This window comes from Pelmatolapia mariae, linkage group LG5, assembly GCF_036321145.2.
Source record: "Pelmatolapia mariae isolate MD_Pm_ZW linkage group LG5, Pm_UMD_F_2, whole genome shotgun sequence".
Classification (NCBI taxonomy): Eukaryota; Metazoa; Chordata; class Actinopteri; order Cichliformes; family Cichlidae; genus Pelmatolapia; species Pelmatolapia mariae.
The window spans coordinates 35,569,858-35,588,377 of record NC_086231.1 but is presented as its reverse complement, the minus strand read 5'-3'; the positions used below and the strand labels follow the sequence as shown (position 1 = coordinate 35,588,377).

Here is an 18,520-nt window from a genome sequence, read left to right as displayed (position 1 = left end):
TGGTAATTCTTTTCACTCTTCTGTCTGAAATTTTACGGGGAGCACCTGGTCGCAGCCGGCTTTTCCGTATTATGGCCCCAACAATGCTCACTGGTACCTTCAGCAGTTTAGAAATTCTTCTGTAACAAATCCCGTCAGTATGTTTTACAAGAATAAGGTTGCAAAGGTCTTGAGAGAGCTCATCATGAGCTGCTTTATAATTGGGCTCCACTACAGTAGCTTTGCATAATTCACAATTCAAAATTATCTTTATCTATGTTGGTCTTGAGTCTTTGAGCTCATCTGCCTAAAAAAGATGTTTTGCACTGTCATGTTGAGATAACTTTTTTCTGATTTGTTGTCCTTTGCAAATAAAGGACAACTAGAGCATAGCCAGATATTCCCTTTTATTTACATCATATAGACTCAAGAGTAGAAGTGTTGAGAGAAGGATTACTTGTTCATATACTCACCTCATTATTTAAAACATTGGTCATGATTAATATGCATATATACCACTCTAACGTTAAAGTTCAGTAAGGTCTTGTGTTTCAAATCATAATTGTGTTGTCAAAAAGAGATTAAAAATAGATGGGTGGATGGTTTCTAAAGTAAGTTCTGTTATGTGTGAATCCATGATATAACTTGTGTGTCTGGAAAATTCTTTGACATCCTGTGTTTTGTTCTTTCCCTCAGCTCTGCCGCCATGCCTCTGGGGATGGTGCGTCTTTCATTGTCAGCAGTCAAAACGCTGCTTTCTCTCCTGCTGATGGCCACTGGCTGTCCCTTAGTTTTATTTCCTATTGGCACTGTCCAAGGATCAGACTCATTCCCATCCAATTTTTATCCTACGTTTATCCGAAATGACACTCTGTTTGAGCACCTGGCCCTGCATCCTGACCCCGACGTGGGTCGGGTCTACGTCGGGGCCCGAAATCGCCTGTTCCAGTTGGATCGCTTCCTCCAACCTGAGCTACAGGATGACACAGGCCCCGTTACAGACAGCCGGGATTGCTTACCTCCTGTAACTGAGACCAACTGTCCTCAGTCCCGAGAAACTAGCAACCACAACAAGCTCTTGTTGGTCAACCCTTACTCTATGGAACTTATAACCTGTGGGAGTGTCAACCAAGGAATTTGCCAGAAGCGTAGCCTGGATTCTGTGGATAAAGTGCTTTTCTCCACAGAGAGGCCGGTGGATACTCAGTACGTAGCGGCTAATCACCCTAATGTTAGTACTGTTGGGCTTGTGGTTCGCTCTCATCCTGACAAGCAGCCTGTTTTGTTTGTGGGTCGGGGTTACACCAGCAGCCATCCGCCTATTTCCACGCGAAACCTTGCCCAGGATCCCATCTTTTCCTACGAGGAGACTGCCAAGTTGGCCGTGGCTGGCCGCCTCTCAGAGTACGATCATAATTTTGTTGCCTCATTCGCCCACCGTCAGCACGTGTACTTCCTTTTCTACAGAAGGGACCTAAAGTCGCCATCGCGCGAGTACCGTACCTACATCTCTCGCGTGTGTTTGGATGATCAGGCCTATTACTCCTATGTGGAAGTACCGCTGACATGTCGTTCAAGGACGGGTAAAATTTACAATCTCTTGCAAGCTGTCCAGCTGGGCGTGTCCAAAGATGATGTAGGGGACCGGGATTCAGAGACTCTAGTTGGTGTTTTCTCCACTCGTTTGGCTTCTTCAACTCGGCCCAGTGAGGAGTCGGCTCTTTGCATGTTTAACCTTGAAGATGTAGACCGCAGGATCAACTCCACCAGAGACTTTTGCTATACACAGATGGGTAAAGAAGCAGGAGTGGAGGCAGCCTACATTGAATATGACGTTAAATCCAACTGTGCCAATCTGCCAGAGGTGAGCTCACCTGTTGAATCAGCTGGTTCTTGTTCAGCTACTTAATGTTGTGTGGTTTTATTTAAGACACAAAATTAGGGTGAAACACTTGCTATTTCTGCTCGTACTTTGCTTGTAAACTGAAGTCTTAGCATTATCTCTTCTTTTGCAGATATTGTGAAACTTGCATTAGAAAGTGAGTTTCTTCTGTGAAGCTGCTCAGTGGTCAGCGTTCAGTGACAGAGCTCCGCTCCCACGTCACTGTGTAATTGTGGGTTTGTGTCTGAGAGGGTGTTGCTAAAAGGAAAAATTACTGCCTACAAGAATAATGATAGCCTTCCATTATATTGTGTAAAAATGTAATTTGTGGTTATGAAGACCTTCCTTCTCCCTGGACTATTTTCTTTCCTGTGAATGGAAATGTTCACACAGACTGAAAGTGAACGCAGTAAAGCCAATACGCAGTGCACCATCATACACCTTGTTTTCATCATTCTGTTTGTAGAAGAACATGTTGTTTTACTCTAGTGATGACTCTCCTGAGTGAAAGCTAATGTTAGTGCATCTGAAGCTGTGCACAGCCGTCCTCTTCCAAGAGAGTGACCTCTATACAAGAGAGGAATTGAAATTTAATGTAATTTCTTTCTAAGAGACGGATGTAATGCTGTAGATCAGGTATCGAATTAGACCTCTTAAATCCAGCTGACTTTTTGTATGTATCCTTGTGAACACTGAATTTGGACAGAATGCTTGACATCCCTCTGTTATCATTCTCTCATTTGCAGTAGATGTGAGAAACCTGTGCAGCCACACACAGCCGATTGTCTTGAGGGGAGAATATATAGCAGGTGGTACAGTTTAATACAATTACTGGTCAGGGAGGATCGATTGAGGCATTAGCTGTACTTAGTGGGGTGGAGTTGGTAGTGTTTAACAAGGCCCGACAAAGAGGGATAAAGAAAGACGAGAGAGAGAGAGAGAACAAGATTAAGGGATACAGGCACATAGTATGACAGAGAAATATGTTTTTGAGTGCAGGTAAATCATAGCAAAGCAGATGGTTATAGGCGATCAGTAGGGAGGCATCTGGAGCTGAAAAGAGACATAATATGATGAGGATGTCAAATCTGGCACGCAAATCATCCTTCATCCCCGTTCACTGTTTGCCACAATGCTCCATCTGTAGCAGTGACAGAGTCTCACACCAGCTCTGAACCACTGGAAATGGCTTTTTTTTTTTTAATGCTGATCAGGATTTGTGACTCATGCCTGACAATAGTGGCTGGAATGCACTTTAAGTGATCTTTTGACCTCATGGTTACTCTCTTGTGGTTTTACTGTCCATATAATTTATGGCTAAAAGTCCGGATGATCTAGTGTGCACAGCACTCATCCGTATGCAGACTCCTATCAGCCAAACCAGAAGGTCGCATGCCAGCGTGCAAGCACCCAAGCCATGTTCCTAGACTGGGTGTCATAACTTTAGAACTCTATTCTTAGCATGCAGTGTTCTTTGTTTGTTTTCCCCTAATGTCTCGGCTCTCCCGATGTAGACAAATCAGGCCCCTAATTAGCTTAATCAGTCCTCTGTGAAGCTCCCATATGGTCAGCGACATGTTCACAGTCAGGCTCAAAGCTGTGTGCAGTGGTTACATCTGAAAACATGTTTTTACTGAGCTTCTCTTAGGATGAAGCCAAAAAAGGAATCTATTCATAACACCACACCAGCCAACAACACGCAGTCCATCAAAACAAGTAGGGCTCGACAGGCCGGGCTCTCAGGTTCATCCCCTCTATTTCCTATCGCTAGGACAACCAGTGATGAAGCAATGACCCCGATGTAACATTCTTGTGGAAAAATAAATGGCCTGGAACAAAAAACAACTGCCCTGCAGCCAGAGCGAGGACTCTAGCCAGAGCTACACTGTGGAGAAAAAGCAAATATTGTGTTGTAGTAGTTGCTGATTCCCAGTTTTAGTTTGTTCCCAAACCCCAGCCCTTTCACAATAAATCCTGCTGTGATTTTAGTAACTGCAGCAGGAGCGCTGCTGTTATATTTTTGGCTACTGGCTTAATAACAACTCACCCGAGGGCTTCTTTGTGCACAACACTAGCTGAGGAGTTCACATTTAATTTGTTCTTTATTTGTTTTGCTTGAACGTAACACGGACTGCAAACTGATTTTTCTCTCCTGTTCTCCCACTGTTAGAATACCCTGGATGCCTACCCCTGCGGCTCCGACCACACCCCCAGCCCCATGGCCAGCCGGATTCCTGTGGAAGTAGAAACCATATTAGACAGCCCTTCTGCCCGTCTTACTGCTGTGGCTGTCAGCAGCAGAGTGGGACATACAATCGCCTTCCTGGGAGACTCCAAAGGGAACTTGCACAAGGTAACATAGCTCATCGTGTTTCAGGACATGCACAGACAGGTTGAGCTTGGATTCTGGTCTTAAGAAAGAGCATTTTGTGCCAACTTTGATGTTCTGCACAGATTGTGGTGGAATGCTGAAAAAAACGGTCTTTCGTGCTCCATATTGTGGGTCGTTATTTTGAGTTCAAACCCTAAACTGTAGTAACATGCTGGGTGTATTAACTGTAACTGTAGTACATATGCAGAGGTCAGCTGAGCAAACATTGAGCTCAAGTCTTCCCTCTGTTCACCTCCAGACACTGGCTGCTCTCTGCTGTCTGTTATTCTGTCAGCCATGCAGGTCTGAAATCTTTGTGTTTACAGACAGACGGGCTACACTTTGTACACCCGGAGTAATCTCTACAACATAATCCTGCTGGCTGTGGAGTTGGGTTTCTAGCTGCAGTCTTACCTTTTTAACAGTGTGCTGAAATATGAGACCAGTGCAGGAAAAATAAGCAGATAGTATGAAAAACACCTAATCCATCCACTGATACTTTCATTATTGAGAATGAATGTGCTTCTGTGTTTTTAGCCATTCATATGTTTAATACCACACTGCTCCATAAGAGAATTTGTTTATAATCTTTCCTCTCTTGCTTAATGCTGTTTATTTAAACCTAAAAGAGTTCACCTTTTTAAATGCAAATGTGAGCCAGTAACTGGACTTTATTAATATCACTTTTAGCCACTGAAACTATTTTTTTTTGTTCAATAATTAAAGTAAATAAATTTAATGTGGTTAAAAACAATAATGATGATGTTATTAATTATTTTCTGCTTTTTGTAAATAGTAAATTAAAATTCATGATAATAATTTTTTAGCCTTAAAAATATCGCTTTGTGCTTGTGCATCCTGGTGGATTAACCATTACAGAAACATACAGTTGAAACCAGATATTTACATAAACTTCAGAAAAAACACAAACTTTTTTTCCTTTACCGTCAAACATCAAATCAGAGTAAACTTTTTTTTTGTTTCAGATCCATAAATATTCACTTATTTTTTTGTCTTTGTGACATGTCAGAATAAAGAGAGAGAAAAAATTTTTTTTTATTACTTTCCTTTGTATTTGGGAGAATTGCCCCCAAAATGTTTCCCTTATCCTTCCACAAGCTTTCTACAGCAGTTTGCTGGGATCTTGGCCCACTCCTCTCGACAGAACTGGTGTAACTGGGTCAGGTTTGTAGGCCTTCTTGCCTTTTCAGTGCTGCCCACAAATTTTCTATGGGATTGAGATCAGGACTTTGTGATGGCCACTTCAGCACCTTGACTTTGTCGTCCTTAAGACACTTTGTAACTAATTTGGAGGTATGCTTGGGGTCATTGTCCATTTGGAAGACACATTTGCACCCAAGCTTCCTTCAACTTCCTGGCTGATGATGTATTTTGTGAAGTGCACCAGTCCCTTCTGCAGGATACTGCCACCCCCGTGCTTCACAGTCAGGATGGTGTTCCCCCTTTTCCTCTATGGAATCATCTGGAGTTAATAAACGTAGTGTATGTATACTTCTGGCTTTGGTGAAAGTAATAATAAAATACATAACAATGTTCTCTGTCTTTACTCTGACATTTCACAAATACAACAAATATGTTAATATTTATTAATCTAAAACAAAAAAATTACTCTGATTTGATGTTTGACAGTAAAGAAAAAAATGATTTTTTTTTCTGAAGTGTATGTAAATATCTGGTGTCAACTGTAAAAATCAATTTAGGTAATTACCATTAATGTTAATTTAGGGCAGCTGTGGCATACAGCTTACACTGGGTGGTGGTCTAATAAATTTGTTAAGCTCTGTACAAGTTTTGAATTTGATTATTAAATAAACCGGACCTCCTTGTCATTCTAAAATAGCAAAGCATGAGAATGACTTCTGTCCATAAACTTTTGATTTTGACCCTTGTTGCTGTAGAATCCAACCTCTTCCTCAAAGACGCTGTGGTCGTTTTTCAGTTTAAAATTTCCTCCTGCATCTGGAAACAGACAGAGATATGTGCCTTTCCTGGTAGAGGTCTCCCTCCTCACTTCTTGGTTTGCCTGTTTTATGTATGTTGTACATCTTAACATGGCTGCATTAAAAGATTCAAAGGGACAAAACAGATTATAAATACTAGAAGCCCAAATGAGCTGGATTTTGTTGTGTGTCAAGCAGTGTTGTTACTGATGCTACAGAAATCCAGCATTCAGTCTGAAAGCAAACAAAATCATCTTAAAGCTGAATGTCCACCTCTGTGCTCATTGCCCCTGTTTAATTAAACCAGATAAAGCTGCAAACGTGTGTGATATTTGGTACAATCCTGTGTACTCTTTCTTGTCAGAGCTCTGTGACAATGGGTACCAAACATGAGAAATACAGACACATTTCATATTGAACAAACTGTAAGCTTTTGGCTCAGTGACCAGATTGTGTGAAGCGCGGTGGAGATGACATGCTGTCAGTCTGATTTCAGAGGTACCCGAGTCATTCAGTGCTGTGTCTTTTGTGGGTTCTGAGGGAGATCAGGTTGAAACTTGGTAATACATAAGGAAAGACAGACGATTCCTGTTGTTGACGCAAACGACCATCAGAAAAAGCAACAAGATTAGAGTCTGCGATTGAAGGAATGATGCCGACTTCGTGTTTGTTGCTGGCAAGCCTAAAAGATGTAGAGAATTACGTTAGAATGATCTAAAATATGTTTTTATTTTGATAAACAGTAACTTCAGCAACAAGATCAGTTGGCCCAGCAATTCCCTTGTTACGAGGAATTTATAGATCGTGAGCTCGTCTGCTCACAGTTGGCTCTTTGTGTGGTTTTCCTGAATGGTGACTTGTGGTCAGGGCCCCCTGCACAAGCAGAAACGGCACAATGACGGCTATTAACATGTTTTCTGTACGATTACGTCACACTAACCCAGCTAAACCTTACAGAGCTCCACACTTTTGTGCACTGTCATCGCTGACTGGCAGACACATGCACTTCAAAACAGAGAGCCTCATTCAGAATTGAGAGTTATTGATCATGACAGCAGACAGTGTCAGTTTCATTAATGAGCACTTTGTCTGTGCAGCCGCAGACGGTCAAAATACATATATATATCAAATGTATATATGTATGTGTATGTTCACTATATGAATAAAAGGGGAAATTCCAACATGTGGAATCGGTTGAAGGTCTGAGGGTCAGATTGTGGTGGATGATCTGATGTGGTGACTCCCAAATGGAGAGAAAATCTTTGGTATATTTATTGAAGCCAGCCAAAATTCTGACTTTATACTATGACAGTGTTTTTAGGTGCAGGTGCTCAAAGTGCGTTGAAATTTGCTGATTTTTAATTTCATCTACTGCGTAATTGTTTTTGCAGTACATGAAATTGAAATGTTAAGGACTGAAATCCATTTTACACCCAATCCGAGCGTCACAATCTAAAGTCAAACTCAAGCATCAGTATCATGGGAAATACTTGTAGATGTGACCTGATTGGTGAAAACTTGCCCATCTGGCCTCTCTAAGATGGTCTTTTTATACCCAGTCATGTTCCTGCCAGTGAACTGAATGAGCTTCCAGTCATTTCTTTTCAGTACCACTGTTGGTGCCCCCACTCCAACTATTTTGAGACAGTTTTCTTCTATCAAATTCAAACTGAGCTAAGAGCTTTTGCAAAATACTAAACTTTTGTGATTTGATTGTTTTCTGTGTTTCTTTGTTGATAAAATGTGGCTTTGTGAGATCTGCAAAACAGCTGAATCCTGTTTTTATTTACATCTTGTACAGAATGCCAACTTTTTTTGGAATCGAGCTTTTACTCTATGTAAGCACAGAAATGATCGCAGGGTAAAAACAGAGTTGGTTTAGCTCTGCATTATCTTCTAACTGAGACGTGGTTTGTACAGAATCACTGATTTGTTTAACCTGTGCAGACAGCAAATATTGCGTGACACTGTCTGTGTTAGGGTGCAAAAAGGGCTCTCTGTTTTTGTTCAGACACTCTGATTAAAGTCAGTCTCATTTGCATTTTAGATCTGTTAGATCTCCAAAGAAATCGAGAGGCTCTCTGTCAGATCAGGAACTTGGATTTCCTCAATGGCCAAGAAAATGTCTTTTCTTTATTCATTATCATTCTTTATTCAGATTAAATATATGTGGATGGACAAACCTTTGTAGCCATAAGCCATTTTCACATATGCACTGTAGCTTTGTTTACATACATGCTGTATTCACCCATAGAAACTCTGATGTACTGCTCTTCAACCAGTGCATTGGTCACAGTGTGAGCAGTGTGATCTCTGTATTTGTTCGATCTAACACAATGTGTGGAGTGAACTTCACCTCTTAAACTTTCTAGCATAAATAAATATAAAAACATCAAAGCTAGTATTCATTCACTCAGTACTGAACAAAACACATTGAAATTGAACAAATATGATGTGTTGACACTCAAAGGTTGCAGAATACCCCAACACAAATAAGTTAACCTTTGGTTTGATAAGTTGTGTTGGTAGTTTAAGTGTGATATGCAAACTGCTGCAAAGTTTTGAAAAAAACACAGCCTTCTGATGTGGTGTCAGTTAGTTTGAGAGATGGGCAAGCTCACACTGGGGTGTTTTTCACAGGTTCCACCCACTGCCACCCACATCATTTCTGAATCTCTAGAGCCTGCTGATGTAAGAGTTTCTTGCTGGTGACCAGTTACAGACGGCAGGCTTGTGACAACAGCTCTACACTGGTGAAAATATCTCACCCAGTTAAAGTAGAAGTTAAACCAGGCAAGTGTCCCGGTAACTGAGGTCTGATAGAGCCCGTGTGAAAATGTTGCCTCCTTTCTTGTTCCTGTTGTGTGTGAGAACACACAGCTTCAGTTTCAGACCTGATGGCTGCTGTGTTTAAGTGTTGTTTAAAGCTGTATGTGTGTTATTGTAGAAAATAGTGATTCATGAAAGAAAGCGTAACAAATGTAGGCACAAACCTGGAGACTCCAGTGTGTCAGTAAAGAGAACACTGTGGAAAGAAGAACCTCATTTACACTGTTCAACTGTTTAGAGATGATCTAAATCTGTTTTTCGAAAAAGACTGAGACTTTCCACAAGTGTGTGAATGAGAAGAGCGACAGAGTATCTGAGCTGAGGTGTTGTTCTGTTCCTTTCACACTGATATGTGACTGTGGCACTGGGTGGAATGAATCTGATGTTCAGGCTCCTGTAAATAATGTCAAACTGCTGATGTGGAGCAGTTGGTCAGGCTGTGCACTCATGTTAACCTACATTACAGCAGCCGTAGAGCCAGCACAGTAATGGACTGCAGAGACCTCCTACACCTTGTTAACTATTTGAAGGAGTCAGTGTCGTCTGTCAGACCTTAGTTTCTCATCAATTGATATATTTAATACCTGATCACAACCATTTAGATTCATATAATTGTTAAACTAGATTAGGCTTCTTCCATTAAATTAGTTCTTCCATTGAATCAAAGGGAAACTATAAAAGGAGTCTGAGTCAGAAGCTATTGGGGGGGAAAAAGGAACTGCTGATGTAAACAGAAAGAAGTCAGGTTGCCAGGCACTGCAGGTACAACAATATCAGAACTACGGCTGATTTACAGTGTGGGTAATGCAATTATCAGGTTTTGACTGGAACGTGTGGAATAAAAAAAAGGCCTCTGAATCTGCAGCTTTAGAAAAATATTTTAGCAATAATGAAAGGGGCTACATGTTTTAAAGATATACAACTAACTGCAAAAAAAATCCAGAGTACCTTTCAATATCAAAAACCTTAAAAAGACCATTTTGAGCTGCCAGTTTGACAAACAGTTAAATTGAAGGATTTGCAGTTCCATCTTTGAATAAAACTGGAAAATAAGCTGTTTATTTTTATGTTTTCATTATAATTGCACTTTCCTTTTTAAAACTGAGCATGTGGAGAGATGCATATTCATGTCAGCAGCCTTGTTTACCCGTTACCTAATCATTCATATTTATGTTTGCAGGTGTTCTTGGGGCCAAACGGTGAGGTTGAGGAGTACTCTGTGATCCCCATACAGCAGAATGCAGCCATCAGCTCAGACCTCATCCTGGATCAGAAACAGGAACATCTCTTTATCATGACCCATAACATGGTACACACACAGTAACCGAACTCTTATAACCTCGTTTCTTTACAGATAAATCATTTTAAACCTTGTGTTTACCCCAGTCTCACTTCTTTTGCTAAAGCGGCATGTATTTGGGATTATTTTAATGACCACTGGGAAATATGGGCTGCCTATTCTCTCATCTTTTTTTTTTTTTTTTTTTCAAATCAGGAGCTTTTAGGAGCTTAGTGTGGATGGTTTGCATGACTGAACTTGATTGTGTTGTCCTGGTTCCAGCTGCAGAAGAGGCCAGTGGCTGAGTGTCAGCAGCATCCAGACTGCCACTCCTGTCTCTTGGCCCACGACCCTTACTGTGGCTGGTGTGTCCTGGAGGGAAGGTGAGATCGATATCAGCAGTTATGGCTACACTAAATATAAAATACAACAATCAAGATTTACTTGGAGTTCAGACTGCTTCATTTTATTGTTTATTAATATAATTATAAACCAAGAAAAGGCCAAAAGTGCAGAAATGTGTGTTTTCTTTCTTTCTTTTTAAACATTTTTAAATTACCTTAGCAGCAGCCACAGTGGTCACACGTTTGACACTTTGTACTGTGATGTAAGAGATGAGTTCTAGCAGTTTCAACATGCAGAAAAAGTCTGGAATTAAATGGCTTAATTTAAATTTTTCCCAGCAAAATAAGATCATGCATTTTACTCCTTACTGACTTCCCCTACACACAATATGTTTAATTTTGTTAATGTAATAGAGGTTAAAACGGCAGCAATTGTTGCCGGTGGGATTAAATGGCTTAAAAACAGAACCGTAAATTAAAGCAAAATGTCATTTCTCCAAAGTTGGCTGACGTTGATTTATTTCTACTTTGAAAATGGCCCAAAGGCCAACATGAATTCACATGACTAGACTTTTGGAAGAGATGCTAATAGCAACACCTCTCATTAAACTTTAAGAAACGAGTTTTGTTGCAGAAAAAGTTTCAGTTTATAAGGAGCTTTGAGTTTGCACCTACCTGTATGTTTAAAGTTAGCTATTAGCTAGCATTAGAGGCTACATTATACCAGACAAATTAAGGGGGAAAAGCTTTGTTGTTTTACTTTTACTTCCCTCATATTTTCTTTGATAGGCAAAATTTCTTACAGTGTTTGCTCAGGTTTTACGTCATGATATGTGTTATAAGCTAGATTTATTGCTTGTTACTTAAAATAAAGATCAGTGCAAGCATGTGAGGAAAATGGTAGCAAACAAGAAACCTCCTGGCAAGCTTGTTAGTTTTTGAAGTGTTTCGCCAAGTCGGTTTGCTCCGGTGGGATTGTGTTTGAATATGATTAAAGTACCTCTCTCTGTTCTGTCAGACTCTCCTTCCCTGCTCTCTCCTTTGCTCTGCCTTACCACCTGCCCTACAAGCTTTTGCACGTTAACTACTTCAGTATTTATCTGTCTATTTAAATAAAATAATAGTGGACTGAATCTTATTTGAACAAGTTGAGCAATTTTGCTTTTTGTGCTGCCACTGTACATTCCCACTACTAACAGGTTCGGCCACATTTAGTTTAAATCTAGATAGAAACTGGCCTTCTGCTTGTGTTTCTGACATATATAATGGAGATAGGGAGCCTTGCTTCAGCTTGCAAAACAGTGAATATAATTAACTCTGCTTTCCCTGCAGGTGTGTGTTGCAGTCACAGTGTGCTCGTGGGAGCTACCCAGGGCAATGGTTGTGGAGTTTTGACATGGAGCAGCAGTGTTTGGTGGTCCAGGACCTCGTCCCCTCCAATCTCAGCAGGGAGGAGAGCAAGATAGTAGGTCTACATTGACTTAAGTCAAGATGCAAAACAAAACAGAACGGATTTGAGGATGACGGTCTTTGTTTACAGATCCACATTTCTTTTTGTGGTTTCTGTTGACTCTACATGATCATCCACGTCAAGTTCCTAGAAGTTTCTCTGAAGAAAATCTTTATGACAGAATCTGTAGATATCCCTACTCTGGCTGTAATAATAGTCTCCTCACATACCAAAACACTCCAAAGTTATCCCTTATCAGCTGAGCTGCTAGATTTGGTGTACCTGGGCATGGGGGTACGATGTAAGTGGGTTTAAGTGTGAGGGTATCAAGAAGAGATAGTGACTGGCTTGTGTCCTGTCATGTCCTAGTATAGCACAATATCTGCGTGAAAGATGGGAACAGAAACACAGACACATCCACACTGTGGTTTCTCCCATCAGCCTGTGTTTGCCTGGCTCTAAATGATTTCTAGTTCTAGAGGATATAAATGGAAATGTAACTATTTATAACTAATGTAATAATAATATTGTAACATGGAACTGCATGAGTTAAATGTACCTATAGCTGGTAGTGTGATAGCCCTGACAGCTACAGTAGTGGCAGTGAGGATCATTTTCTCTTCTGGCAGCTCACACATGGTACACCTTTTAATACTGACCAATTAGGGAGCTAGTTTTGTAACAGGCTCCTCGTGTAGCATTTCTACTCTGTGAGATACAAGTGCCTAAAGAATCCACAAGCTGAAAAAAGCCCACTGATCCAGTGGATAACAAAAAATAACCAAATTCAACAAGTTCTGGCAGGCCATGGATTCAAACTCTGAGAATCAATCCTAAGGACCAGCTCTGTACATGCTATGTTCATGTGACACAAGAGTGCAGCGCAGTGTGGTAAAACTGACTCTATCAGCTCATACTGATTAGCTCTGGGATGAACTGACAGAAATATATTGGTTTACAGGAGGTTTGTTTTAGTTAGCAGCTCCTCTTTATATTTATGATGGAGGTCTATTCATGGGATATCCATTATTGTTACAGTATCTAATTAATTTTGCCTGTCCTTGAGACGCCCGGTACTACAGGAGCAGAAACATTACTTGAATAAGCAACACACAGCAGCTGGAGCCAAACATAAAACCAAACCTTTGTCAGTATGATTCATGCTCCATCAGCGGGGAAGTGCAATTTGGTTTTCAAATCTAATTATTCCACATGGACGTTTACAAACGAGCAGATAGGATTTATGTGTTCAGACAGCTTCATCGCTTACGCTCAGCATGACCTTCACTGTACCCTGAAACGGCGCAGGTCTGTCCCACATTCTGTCAGTAGCTCATGACAGTTTTGTTTTCTCTCAGGTGTCTCTGTCCATCCCAAGACTTCCAGTGTTAGAAAACGGGGAGTCGTACTCTTGCTACTTCCAGGACAGCCACACTCCTGCTACCATCACAGAGACCGGGGTCACCTGCCGTTCTCCCGACACCAGCAGGGTGCCTTTGGTTTTTCGAGGACAAGGTGAGTGTTTTCTTTTGGAGGGGGGTTTCCCTGCAGATCTGATGCTGTTGGAGTTTATTCACTCGTTTGCATGTTTCAACTTTGTGATTGGAGGATTTGCCTGCACCCTGCAGGATTTGCATGACCAGACCAGACATGCCATTTACAGTTCAATTATTATGTCAGTGAATGGCCTAGAAAAAAATGGCTAACCAAATCCATTTTCTCTAGGCCATCTTACACAGCAGGGAGTAATCTGTATTTGAAAGCATAAACCGGTTTCATCCACGGACTGCTCGCTTTGAAATACGTGCTTTGTGTTTCCTGATTTGGTGACTGTCTGGTGCAGTGAGGGCTGCTTGTAAGTCAGTGGTAATGAGGAGACTGTAAATAAAAAAGAAAACCCGAAGCCTCTGTAGAGAACACATTCACCCAAACATTCATATTATGAGAGAAACTCTCACGTAGAGTGTGGTTCCCATGTCTGCATTCCTGAAACTTGCAGTTTGTTGTTGTTCTCAGGGTGTAGGGCTCAAGAGGAATCAGTCGGGTTACAGTTATATTCTGACATTTTTGTTGTAAATTCACTGATAATTGCTCCATAAATATTGTGTATTAGCCTCAAACTGCAAGAGACTGAACTAGGAGCTGTGGCACAACATCGGTTTAATCGAGTGTTTGGAGTCTGTGGCAGTGTTGCTACTAGTGATCAAAGAAACCTCCGTATGTCCATTCTTGGTCTCTCTCAACAGCTGTTCATCGGAGCCACTTCAAACGTGACAGAGTTTAACATTTTTTTCATGATCAGTTCTTATTTTGGCTGAAAGTTGCTGTGTCCTCATCACAACAAGTATCCTAACAACATGAAAATCTGCAAGCCTACAGCCAAGTCTCCCTCAAACAGGCCCTACAGAAGGTTCTGTCTGTGACTCTCCCTTAATTTATTGTCTCAGATGGTCTATTGTTTTTTTCTGGTTAATTAGCTAATTTTGTTTTTGCCTTTCCAAAGCTGAACCAAATAAGTTCATTCCCTCACTTACTGTATGTAATTTGGATGGGCAGTTCTAAAGGAAGCCTTTGAACACACATCTCAGTAGGTATATTAAACACAGTTTATTGAATGGTGACACAAACTGGGTTTTTTTCTCTCTAGCTCCCCAAACAGACTCTGTACTAGTTTAAGGAAACGGCTCAGGTCAGGACTTTGAGTCCTTTTGATCACAGTTTCTGCTCTTTATGAGGAGATGGATGTGGTACACAACTGCTCCCCATTTTAAACATCCATCAAACTGAACATTTGTAGGGAAGCTGCTGTGTTTGTCTCCCCTCTCTAAGTTGAGGATGGAGGGTGCACATGGGTTTCATTAGGCCTCTATGTTCCCTCGACTTGTGTAGCTCGTTCTCGAGACTCGGTGGATCAGAGACGGTAAGCCTGACCAAATATTTTTCTTACTCTGCTCCCTCAGCGCTGCGCTCTGTGCAGAAACTTGTTATGTTCTCTTTCCTCAGGCTGTGCTCCTATCTGTGTTTTCTTGTCAGATTTTGTCACAGTCACCTTGTCTCTACGTTTTGGCAACGTCACGGTCACGGCAAGGGATTTCACCTTCTACGACTGCACAGCTGTTAAGCAGCTGTCTGGCAGCCAGCCGTGAGTTATCGCCGATGATTTATCAGCTGTGCTCTCTGTCTGTCTCCTCCTGATCTGTGCTGTTCGCTGCAGACCCTTTAATCAAGTCTCACTCACCATCAGAGTCTGTACTTTTCTGTTTAGTACCCAGGTCACTCTTTGTCCCTCCATCAGTTCACCTTGTGCCCTTCATCATTATATGTGTGTCTGTATTTCCGCCCACTCACTGTCCTCTTTTTAATTCTCCTGTTCAAACTTGTGACCCTGGATTTTAGAAATTGCCAAGTAAGGCTCGCTTACTTGGCAATTGGCAAGTTTTATTGAAATTATTGAGTCATGCAGGTAGAAATGACCAGTCAGAACAACAGAGTAACTACAACAATCAGATATCAGAATAATGCAGCTGGCATTATGAGCAGCGGCTCATAATGCCAGCTGCATTATGAAAGACATATAATGAAAGACACAAGTTGGGAATGGCTTCACATGAAGCCAAAAAACAATAGAATGACAGTCGGAGATTGTACTGAGTTTCAGTTTGTACATAAAAGAAATTTAAAATCTTTAAAACTTGAATAAATTTCCAGACTTGAAGTAGCATGTACATCCTGTGTGACTAAATATGGCTTATAATGATTGTAGTGTTGTGTAAATCCCAAATAACACTTTCATTGTATTTAGGAGTTGAAAATAACCTGTGTTGTCATAAATTACATGCACACACTCCGATTGGTGCGTGCTGATTAATCTGTGAGACTTACAGCAGTTAGATCTGCTTCTATTAGAGCCGTTCATCTCATAGCTCCTAAACCTGCGTCACTGTTTACCTCTCATCTTGAACAGAGGCTTGTACAGTCGCTAATGCAATTTCTATCCTGTCTGTGTGCAGATGCCGCGGTTGTGTTTTAAGCCGATGGGGCTGTAACTGGTGTGTCCACCAGCATGCATGTACCCACAAGCCCACCTGTGAGGAGGGAGTAATCATCTACAACCAACACGTAAGCTGCAGCGTGATGTCACATGCAGGCATTGTAGACTGATCACCAGTTTAAACTGGAGCTTCATTTGCATTCATCAGTCAGTTCATCACCCATAAGCCAAAGATGTGCATTCTTCTCTTTGATGAAGGTTTCCTGTGGAGTTTTGAACTGAAGAATAGTTGCACTGTCATTACACTTTGCACGAGTGGATTTGGTACAACTTTTTAGAGGTTGTGGGCAGTAAAACCAACTGAAATTAGTTGTTTTTTGTTTTGTTTTTTTATAACACTTCAAAACAGTTGCCCAGAGGCATTTTAACATGGCTGGGTTAAAATCAGTGCTGCTAACACAAATCACTGTCTTTCAGGTGTCATGAGCCACATTAACAGCAGATCACGTGATCTGTCTTTTTTCCTTTTTATTTTTTCCTTCTGCCTCACCCTCTCCTCATGTCTTTTCCTCCTCCTCCTCCCCCAGTTTAAACTACCTACCTCCTCTCCTCCTACAACCAAAACTATAAAAGTCGTCACAGCCACCACTACCACAACAGCTACCCCCACAACTCCTCCTACCACACCAACTACTGCCACGACGACGACAACAACAACAACCGCAGCCCCCATCACCATAGCTACCACTAAGGAGTTAACAACGCCTACTCTTTCACACACCAGTACCAGCCATGAGCCAACCCACCCGGGCACTACCCTGCCCCCTCAGCCTCCCACTCTACCACCCAGCACCTCTCCAGGCCTGGAGGTCACCACCAGAGAAGAAGAAGAGAGTGAAGCCTCTGAGACTGTCACACACAGTGACTTGGAAGATGCTGTAGCTACACAGAGTGTCACGATGGCCACGGCAGAGCTGATGCCCGTCACCGTGGCCGATGGTCTTAGTGGGGACCTGGACCCTGTCGTGCCTCTGATGATCCCAGACTCCTCGCCACCGGAGGTGGTGACGGCCTTACCCCCCAGCGAGCGGCAGGCAGCCAAAGAAGCGCTGACCCTGGCAGAGGCTCCCACCATGGTGGTGCCTGGCTTTCCCCCGCCCACACTTTTCCATATGGGTGAACCGGCTGATTCTGAGCCTTCCCTTTACTTGGACTTGACCCAGACACCCACACTGGTACCACTGCAAGACTTGCACACTGAGGCAGGAAGCCCAACTGCTGATTCTGAGGTGCCCCTCTGGCCAAAGGAAGCAGAAAACTACACTGAGGGTGCTGTCCAGGCAGAAAATGACACGGCTACATTTTCAGCTGCCACCGTGCTCTCGGGTGATGGGGAGGTTGACCGCATGTCCCAGTCCTACCCTCCCCAGTTGCTGAATACTGACTCAGAGCTGGACTACCAGTATGATTCAGCTGATGGCTTCCTCCCGGTGAGTTCAGCCGCCTCAATCCTCCTCCTGCTTCTACTTCTTCTTCTTCTTCTTGGAAAGGGTGAGCACCCTCCCTGTGCTTCCAGCTTCTGACTGGAGTCCTACTATAGGAACAAAGCTCACAACTGATTCCCTAGTCTCTCATTCTTTCCCTGCATTTCCTCTTCCGTCTCACACCTGGAATCTGTATCCTTTCACTGCACAGACTGACTTCAAGAAACCCGGCTGCTCCTGAGTTGCAGCAGTTGTTCTTTTATCTAAATATCTTCACCTTTCCTTTTTCCAGACTCTCTCTCTCTTTCATTGCATTATCTCTATACAAAAATCTTCACCACCTTGAGCACGCCCCCATCCCGACATCCCCACATGATTCCCTACATCTGACTGAAATCAATTGCAATCCCTTGTGGGAAAGTAAAAACTGACCCTGAACAAGAATGAATATATTAAGTGGTTTGTTCGATCCACCTCGGTGTAAATGTTGCGTGTATGTGAATATAAACACGTGTGATCTGTTCTCCTACAGGGGGACGAGGGCTCGTATGTCAGCTGGGGTTCCTCAGCTTGTCCGTGTGTTGAGAAGGTCCAGGGTTCATCACTGCTCCCTGTCAGAGTAGAGAGAAAGATCACTTTACTGGCCCATAACCTCCATCTGTATCAGGTACAGCACACAACAGCATTGAGCCTGTTAGCTGCCTGCCAAGTGTACTCTTTCATGCAGTGTTTGTGTGTTCAGGATGCAGAGCTGGACTACGAGTGTGTGTTGGTTATTGAAGGGCAGACGGTGGTGGTAGACGCCTACGTGGAGCCAGATGACATGAACCCATCAAGCTTTGACATCACATGTCAGCTACACCAGGTCTGATGTTGTTTATAAAGGGACTACTACCTTCATAAAATTGCTACCTTCAGTATTAAATAAATATTAAATATCCTGGGCAGGT

General features: G+C 42.1%; 1 protein-coding gene across 4 annotated transcripts in view; it reads left to right on the top strand.

The window, feature by feature from the left end:
- plxnb1b (plexin b1b) overlaps nucleotides 1-18,520 on the top strand; it is a 100,334-nt gene that overhangs the window by 65,885 nt on the left and 15,929 nt on the right. For 3 of the 4 annotated variants that reach the window (XM_063474886.1, XM_063474887.1, XM_063474885.1), the window contains exons 3-13: nucleotides 676-1,843; nucleotides 4,032-4,214; nucleotides 10,203-10,331; nucleotides 10,584-10,684; nucleotides 11,978-12,110; nucleotides 13,454-13,610; nucleotides 15,129-15,237; nucleotides 16,106-16,214; nucleotides 16,674-17,576; nucleotides 18,103-18,237; nucleotides 18,313-18,435. In XM_063474886.1, coding sequence (XP_063330956.1) covers nucleotides 686-1,843; nucleotides 4,032-4,214; nucleotides 10,203-10,331; nucleotides 10,584-10,684; nucleotides 11,978-12,110; nucleotides 13,454-13,610; nucleotides 15,129-15,237; nucleotides 16,106-16,214; nucleotides 16,674-17,576; nucleotides 18,103-18,237; nucleotides 18,313-18,435 — 3,240 coding nt within the window. In that variant the 5' untranslated portion in view covers nucleotides 676-685. The remainder of the gene's footprint in view (nucleotides 1-675; nucleotides 1,844-4,031; nucleotides 4,215-10,202; nucleotides 10,332-10,583; nucleotides 10,685-11,977; nucleotides 12,111-13,453; nucleotides 13,611-15,128; nucleotides 15,238-16,105; nucleotides 16,215-16,673; nucleotides 17,577-18,102; nucleotides 18,238-18,312; nucleotides 18,436-18,520) is intronic. The other variant, XM_063474888.1, reaches the window with a different exon arrangement.